Consider the following 8612-nt stretch of genomic DNA (forward strand, 5'->3'; position numbering starts at 1 on the left):
CGCTATCCGGAGCACATGGTCCGGGTAGGGTCACCCACGGCGGACAGGTCTGGAGTGAAAGCCACAACGAACACATAATAACCTCATCCACGAAAATAAGACATTGAAGATCGTGTACCCTGCCCCAATGAGGGTCACCGGGACACACCCCTGGAGGCAGGCCTGGAGGTGGTGTTTGCCAGCAAGCAACTCTGTCACCCCACCATCCAAGAAGTCCAACATGGGGGAGTAGTGCATTGCTTTCACAAACCATATGTTGCACGGGCAACACTCTGACCACATCTTTAAACCTTACATAGAACGGAGAGGTAGGCACATCTCTCCCTGAAGATTCTACTGTGACTCTCATCGCCGAAGCCCATAGTCCTCAGCCCAACTTAGAGTTGCATGCTCATTAGGATGTACTGCTGTACACACAAACTCAATACAAACAATGCATCTCCAGTCAGAAAACGTGTATATTGTGCCTCTCCAAAAATGCAAACATTGAAACACATGTAGATGTTGGAAAAACAATTGGTGGAATTCAGTCACAGTCCCTGGTTGGTGGTCGGGAAAAAAGATGGCATATGGTATTTTTTTGTTGATTACAGAGGCTTAAATATAGTCACTGTTCAAGATGCACATCCTCTACCCAAAACAGATGACACCCAGGATGCTCTCAGAGGCTCGGCCATGTTCAGCATGATGGATCTGTCATCAGGATACTGGCAAGTGCACCTTCAGGAGAAAGACAAGTAAAAGACTGCATTCACCACAAGCAGAGGACTCTACCAGTACCATGTGATGCCAATGGGCCTGGTAAACGCTCCTCCCACTTTTCAACATCTCATACAGCTAGTGTTACACGGTCTATCACGGAAAACGTGTCTAGTATATCTTGATGACATTGTTGTGTATAGTCCCAGCTTCTCTCTCCACCTTCAGTATTTGAGAGGTGTTGAACCACCTCCGAGCTGCCAATCTGAAACTCAGACCTTCAAAATGCAGCTTTGCTCCATAGAAGTGTGATTTTTGGGACATATTGTCTCATCTGAAGGACTGAAACCTGACCCCAAGAACACTGATAAAGTCAGCGACTGGCCTGCGTCTGAAAAGTCAACTGAAGTCATTTTTAGCACTATGCTTTTACTATGTACGCTTCATCTAGCAGTTTGCGAAAATGTCAAAGCCCTTACATGCACTTATTCAGACAGGGAGGAAGTTTGTATGGACTGAAGTTGAACAGATGGCATTTGAAAAACTCCATCATTGCTCTGTGTCACACACCCATCTTTTCCTATCCAGATTTCTCACGTGAGTTTTTGGCTACTTTCAACACTATGTGACAAGGTATTCCTTTTGCATAACCACAGACCAGAAACCGCTTCTCTCTCTCTCTCTCTCTCTCTCTCTCTCTCTCTCTCTCTCTCTCTCTCTCTCTCTCTCTCTCTCTCTCTCTCAGAAAGTTGTCACTGTATTGTGATCCTACAGGTTGCAGAGTCAGATGGGCTCTTTAGATTGATCCCTACGGCTGGACTATTGAATACAAACAAGAAAAACAACATGCTAATGTTGATGCCATGTCACACCGCCCTTTTCCAGCTGATAATGCTGGTGAGATCCTTGTAGCTACCAAGGTAAGACGTTTTTCCATCCACATTCAAGAGGAGACTCTCTCATATCAATTCAAGAGCCCTGCTCAGAGACTGTTGTCCACTGTGTCACCTGCTGTAGGCTTCGTATCACACATGCAGTCACCCCCATCAGCCGATGCAGCAGCAGCTAGTGACATGTCACCTCTGAAGATTGACAGACAACATGTCATCCAAGAACAAACAGCTGATCATCACCTGCAAATACTCATGAACTGGGTGTCGACTGACAGTAGACCATTGTCACACATTGTAAAGGTCGTGTCCCACACTACATTTATTCACTGTTCTTGCATGCGCCCTCAAGGGGGCGCAGGACAATGACAATCCACCTATCAAAAAAGTATTGGGGGATGGCAATTGTGCCATACATGGCGCTCTAGACAGCCATCTAGGTCGTCTATGCACCTTGAAGATGTATTTTGGAAGTAGACAAGTGGGTCTACATGGCACTTTATTTTGAAAGAAAATACTAAAAGGTCAGAAATCTAATAATTTCATTGTGTTCATTTAATTCCCAATTCAGACACTGATAAGAAATGCTTTACATTATGGGCTTAAAACTACCTTGAACTGCAAAATACAACATTTTAAACATGCACAATAAAATATGATTAATCGCAATTAACTACAGAAATTATCTGATCGATCATTATAAAAAACTATTTTTTTGACAGCCTGAGTTTGTTATGTATGTTTGTATGTCAACAGTTCTCACCTTAGGGTTGTGCTGTTGTCGCTCATGACAACGAGGGAGCTACAAAGAGAGAAAACTCAGGGTGTGAGTTGGTTTAGAAGGGAATTCAGTGAGTTGATAAATTATCAAGTACAGGACCACATGCTTTCTTATGTGGTATTTTTCATTGAACATTACTTTGAACCATCCTGTTAGAGGATTTAAAAAGCTAAAGATCCAACAAACAGTGTTTGTGCTGCAACAATAAGATGACAATAAACAAACACAAGGTGACTCATCATAAATTTTTCTGGATGCTGCCGCACCTCCTTTAAAAAGCATGCCAGTAACATGTGTTGTTTCACTTCAGTTCCACAAATACCTCAGAACAGAGCAGTCCCAGGCTGTGACAACACCTTCAGAGCAAGGTAAGCAGGAAAAGTGTCTTTTAAAATCTAATCATGCTTTTTTTTAACAAGCAGAGAGGTTAATGTTTTTGAATTAATTCTATTTGCTGTGACACCGATAGCTAATAATTAAATCGGATTTATATAAAAGCAGAAATAAATGTGGAAGGACTGTCAGTTCAGAGGAGAAGTTAGGCTCTTTTTCAAAGACAGAAAATGTATTTGTCTAATTTAATTAAAGGTGCTGTAGGCAGGATTCAGCATCTCCGCCATCTTGCGTAGGTTTACCTAAGCAAGATGGCGTTTTGACCCATCTAAGATGGCGATTTGAAACCCAGCACAGCCAATCCTGTCCTGTTTTCTCTGACATCACGCCCATACACAAGTTAAGCCCCTCCCACAAGAACGTGTGACTAACGCCCCTCGACCAATCACGGTTAGAGCCTCAGGGGCTCTTCTGATTGGTCAAATATACCTGGAGCTGTGGAGATTCCTTTTCAGCTCAGAACAGAGACAGATGGAAACGCTGCGCCCTCGTGGTAGTGCAATTATGCTACACTCCTAAAGGATTATCAATGGATACTCAGAAAAATTAGCATTGACTAGCAAAATCCTGCCTACAGCACCTTTAAATGTAATTTTTTTTTTTTTGATGAATCAAAAAATTATTAAGACAACCTTCTGTTTTTCATTTTAAAAGACCATCCAATAGATTATTACTGGAATAGGTCTGCTCAGTTAAATGTTTTGTCTCAATAGTTAGGAGAATAAAAAAAAAAACAGCATAAACTTAAATAAAGACAGAGAATTTTACTTAAATCAAGCCTTTTTAGCTTGATCAAATATAAAATTTAAGTAAATTTATCTTAAATCAAGTAAAATTAGACATTTTCACTCAAAACAAGTTGAAAAAACTTGCTCAGATTTGAAGTTTTTGCAGTGTGTGACGTGGTAATTGCTTCATTCAGAACATCAACGATAAATACTTTTGGATTACAGAGCCTATTTGTGATTTCTTGTTTATGTTTTTTTTTCCAATCCTTTAGAGCATTATCATGGAAATTCCAGCACCACCTTACCCTGGCCCTCCTTTGGGATCTGAGCCTGTAGTTCAACCTGGTAGGAATCATTCACTACGTACGAATCTGTCATTTCATTTGCTTATGCTCCTCTTATATACTAGTACCATTTTCATTCTTGCACTTATAGATGGTTTAGGTGATTGAACTATTTCTCTCTTTTGTGCAGCTCAACACCCTGGTCGACAATACAATGCACAGCAGCCAGTGACAGTTCAACGTGGTAGGAATCATTCACTGTGCACTAATCTGTCATTTCGCCTGCTTATGCTCCTCTTATATACTAGTACCATTTTCATTCTTGCACTTATAGATGGTTTAGGTGATTGAACTATTTCTCTCTTTTGTGCAGCTCAACAGCATACTTACCAATACATTGCACAGCAGCCAGCAACAGTTCAACATGGTAGGAATCATTCACTGTGCACTAATCTGTCATTTCATTTGCTTATGCTCCTCTTATATACTAGTATCATTTTCATTCCTGCACATATAGATTGTTTAGATGATTGAACTATTACTCTCTTTTGTGCAGCTCAACACTCTGGTCGCCAATACAATGCACAGCAGCCAGTGACAGTTCGACCTGGTAGGAATCATTCACTGCGCACTAATCTGTCATTTCGCCTGCTTATGCTCCTCTTATATTCTAGTACCATTTTCATTCTTGCACTTATAAATGGTTTAGGTGATTGAACTATTTCTCTCTTTTGTGCAGCTCAACAGCATACTTACCAATACAATGCACAGCAGCAGCCAGTGACAGTTCAACCTGGTAAGTGTCTTTCTTCAATGTTTTTCTTCACGATCAAAGTTTTATTAAATTTGCTTTGTGGTGCTCACAGTGACCCAGGTGGTGGTGGTGGACCACCACCAGCTGGGAGACGTTCCAGGACAGATGGCTTGTACTCATTGCCACCACAACGTTATCACTAGAACTGAGCACAAAAACGGTCTGCTCACATGGCTGATCTGCGGCATACTCGGAATCTGCCTGTGAGTAGAAGTCATCAATACACACAACCACAAAAACACTGCAAAGAGCAACCCAGGGACATTTGGGAATTAAATACAAATAATGTATATGCAAACAAATTTCAGCTTCACATGAGCTTCAGAGTGCTTATAAAACCCAGTTGCTCTCAGTAGAAATAATTAAAATACCTGTGTTGATAGTAAATAGCTAAAGGTCAGTTCATAAAGAAACATAACATTCTAAATTGCAGAATTAATGTCTTAGAAACATAATGAAACTAAATCTCAACCTGATGAAAATTATTACTATTCACTTTAAATAATGCCAGGTTGATAACAGATATGCATGTGTGAGATAAGCATTGAATTTGTTTTGCACCCATGGGAAATTATCCTCTTTGCTGATGACATCTGACTTTTCTTTGCTGTTGAGCTGTTAACTCTTGCCTGGTGAATCATTGGAACTTTATGCTTCATAAATTTAATAAACAAGAGCCACTGTATCCCACATCCTCTGATCAATCGCTCATCCCACAAAGGCATGACCCTAACATGTGTGTCACTTTTTAAAAAAAAAAAAAAAAGCCCTGATTTTTCAACAGTATGATGTTTGTTGGTCAAGACACTGCCTTACAATAAAGAAATAACCCATCTATTGGTATGATGTGATGATAATTCACAGCAGGATTAAAGATTGAAAGTATAATTTTCAGTTACATGAAATTCAATTCAGATAGATAACATTGACTTAATCCACACGCATCACATTTAATGTTTTTTTTTTTGTCTTTCTCTCCATGCTTTACCAACAGCATCTGGCCTTTCTGCTTGATCCCTTTCTGTGTGGATTCGTGCAAAGACGTGGAACATTACTGCCCAGTCTGTAACAGTGTCATTCATAAATACAAACGCATGTGAGCAGAACTGCTTGTAAATCCTTCAGATCACATCATCTTGAAGGCAGCACTCCTTTGTCATATGTGTTATTCCTGTATTACTGCACTGCATATGTGTTCAGTTGCACTACCTTATGTATTAGAAAAGTGGTTATTGTTATCTGGGCTTTAGAAAATTGATATGCAAACATATATTTTCTGTCATTTATATATATAAAAGTAGTTACTCATACAATTTGTGCACAGTGTACAATAAGTATCCTGCTGGTCAATAGATAAATATATGGGCATAATTATGTGATCTAAGAAAAATGTATTTCAGACATAAATGTTGTATTTCATAACAACTTAATAGCATCTTGTGCGTTTTTATTGGATGTGTGTGTAGAAATGTCTGTTTAATGGTTTTACTTTTCTGAAGTTGTCCGAGTTACAGTATGAGGATTACATACTGATTTTATTCAAATTCAAGTCAAAATCACGGAAATATTGATTTCAATTCAAATCAAATCAAACTTTATTTGTAAAGCACTTTTCATATTTATAAAAACAACGCAAAGTGCGATTTCATTGAGGATTAAAAAATTTGAGCACAGACAAAAAAATAACATTTTTCATGCAATTCTCATATCCTTTTCACAATAATGGACATATACATCATGTCATGGCAACAATGTTGTCCTGAGTAGTAGAAGTAACTAGATTGTCAGGTGGCCTACCAAAAATAGTTATATGAGGGGGTGAACAGATGCTAAACCTAAGATATCAGAAACAGACTTAAAGAAAGACTGCCAGAGTTAATTTTGAACAAGACCAAAACATGTGAGTCAAGTCGCAAGGGGCCTGAGAGCGTTGAGCACAGTTTTCATCAGTTGTGTCTGGAAATATTCTGGAGAGTTTCTGTTTGCTACAGTGAAGTCTGTGAAGCACTTTAAAATGGATGAGAGATAACATGACACAGCTAGAAGAAAAAATTATTTAAAATTAACTAAAAGTGCTTTAATCCAGAAATCTAGAGAAAGGATGATTTGTGGTTCAGTTTTCCAAAGAGTGTCAATCTCATTTATCGCTGACTTGTCTGTTGTGGATAGGAGGTCATAGAGGAAGGAAACCTGACCTTTCGGCAACAGTCTTGCCTGAAGTGCTAAATCGATGCCACTGGAGTTCGGGGCTTGAGGAAAGGTAGATGAATGGGTCCTAGCAAAGTTGCAGAGCTGAAATTATTGGAAGATATCAGAACCGTTGAAGTCAAATGTAGTGTTTAAATGGTCAAAGCCAACAAAGACGTCATTAACATATAAGTCACCCGGGCAGCAGAGGCCGTTCCTCTCAAATGAGGAAAATCGTGGATCAAGCTGGTGTAAAGAGGTAGTTGTTACAGATATGCTCTGCTTTAGGGAGGGAGAGCCACCCGAAGTGTTGTCTTACCTCTGACCATATTTTAAGTGTGTTTATCACAGCATTGGACATGAAGCTGGAGGCAGAGAGGGGAAGGGTCCCACATACCAGAGATGGCAGAGAAGAAGAGCAGAAGTCAGCTTCTCGTCAGCACCAGATGAACTGGAGAATAAGCCAAAGTATGATTTTATTAACATTTGGCAATCAATAGCAACTTATAAAAAAATTAATTAAATGTAAGACATTTAAAAAATCTGTGTGTGTGTGTGTGTGTGTGTGTGTTTGTGTGTGTGTGTGTGTGTGTGTGTGTATACATGTGGCAAAATGGGGCTAATATTGTATAGCCCTTTGGATACTGTAAAATTGGTGGAAAAGCAGGACAAAGTGAAATTAAACAAATCTGCCTCTTTTATGGCAACACTGCTGCCACTTCATCCTCATTGTTGTGGTCCTGTGTCAAAAAAAAAAAAGCATTCCCCATTTCCAGCACTAATTCCTAAGTGATAGGCTATGTCATCTATCTAGAACTAACTATCTATCTATTAGCATGAGCTCCCTTCCAGTATTTTATGACATCTGGCAAATATATTCAATATTCTTGACGGTAAATCCACTAACTGCATAGCTTGTGTTATTCTGCACATCAGTGTTTCCTATCAGTCCACCAGCTTCCAGAGTTATGAGTGCACAATGTCAAAGTAGTGCTTGGTGTCATAGGCACAGCCCTTCAGTAAGCAGTGGTAGAACGATGACCTGTCCAGGATGAACAGAAAGCCTATTTTGTGAACTCATCATGCCCTTCGCGTGTGTGCATGTGCATAGAGTTGCTGAGAGGGCCCAGAAGTGGGATAAAGGTCGGGATTATGACATGGGGTCATTCTGACTAAGGTCCTATTGGACTGTGACCATAGAAACTGCTGGATTACCCAGATTAGGACTGACATGAGTTAGTCAGCACATCCCTGCCCCGATCTCTCTGTGACAATACACAGCCACAAACCTTAACATCCCAGTCATGTTCACTTCTTTGCTTTGTAAATAACTATTTGTTCTCTAAGTCCTGAGAGTGATTTGTCTATCAGTTTGTTTGATCTGTAAACTGTCAGTTGTTGAATTTTGGACTTACATTGCTGATAGGAAAATAATGAAATTCATGCCACACCCTGTGATGTTCTAACCTTTGAGGTCTGTAATTGTCTTTAGTTCAGTATTTTCTGTATTTTTTCTCTCAATCTTCACCCTTCAAATTTCCAGTATTTCCTTGATCTCAGAGTCCAAAGCTCCGAGTGTACCTATGGCATCCTTTTGCTGTGACTCACCTCTGTTTCCTGTCTCATATTATGCTTTTGATCTTATCAGTCTGGTCTCGTCTGGTGCATGTACTGTATGTTGACCCTTGATTAACGGTCTTGCTTCAGGGATTAAAGCTCAAGGGTCCTCCTGGTAAAAAAAAATAGAAACAAATAAAATAAATGTGTTTCTCCCAGCATACATCTCTCCATCTTTTATCTTCTGATTTCCCCATCTATTAGCCCAGCTAGTTGTTA

General features: G+C 39.7%; 1 protein-coding gene across 2 annotated transcripts; it reads left to right on the plus strand.

Annotated features, from left to right (window-relative positions):
* The first annotated feature begins 2685 nt into the window (after positions 1 to 2685).
* On the plus strand, positions 2686 to 6063 carry LOC115390905 (lipopolysaccharide-induced tumor necrosis factor-alpha factor homolog). 2 transcript variants are annotated; one of them, XM_030094951.1, is made up of 8 exons: positions 2686 to 2738; positions 3764 to 3836; positions 3966 to 4019; positions 4149 to 4202; positions 4332 to 4385; positions 4515 to 4571; positions 4642 to 4792; positions 5584 to 6063. In XM_030094951.1, exons 2-8 carry the CDS (start codon positions 3773 to 3775, stop codon positions 5687 to 5689), a joined length of 540 nt encoding a protein of 179 aa, XP_029950811.1. In that variant the 5' UTR covers positions 2686 to 2738; positions 3764 to 3772; the 3' UTR covers positions 5690 to 6063. The 2 variants fall into 2 exon arrangements, with proteins under 2 accessions (XP_029950811.1, XP_029950812.1); XM_030094952.1 differs by lacking the exon at positions 4149 to 4202.
* The last annotated feature ends 2549 nt before the right edge of the window (positions 6064 to 8612 follow it).

The sequence above is a fragment of the Salarias fasciatus genome, chromosome 6 (assembly GCF_902148845.1).
Source record: "Salarias fasciatus chromosome 6, fSalaFa1.1, whole genome shotgun sequence".
Lineage (NCBI taxonomy): Eukaryota > Metazoa > Chordata > Actinopteri > Blenniiformes > Blenniidae > Salarias > Salarias fasciatus.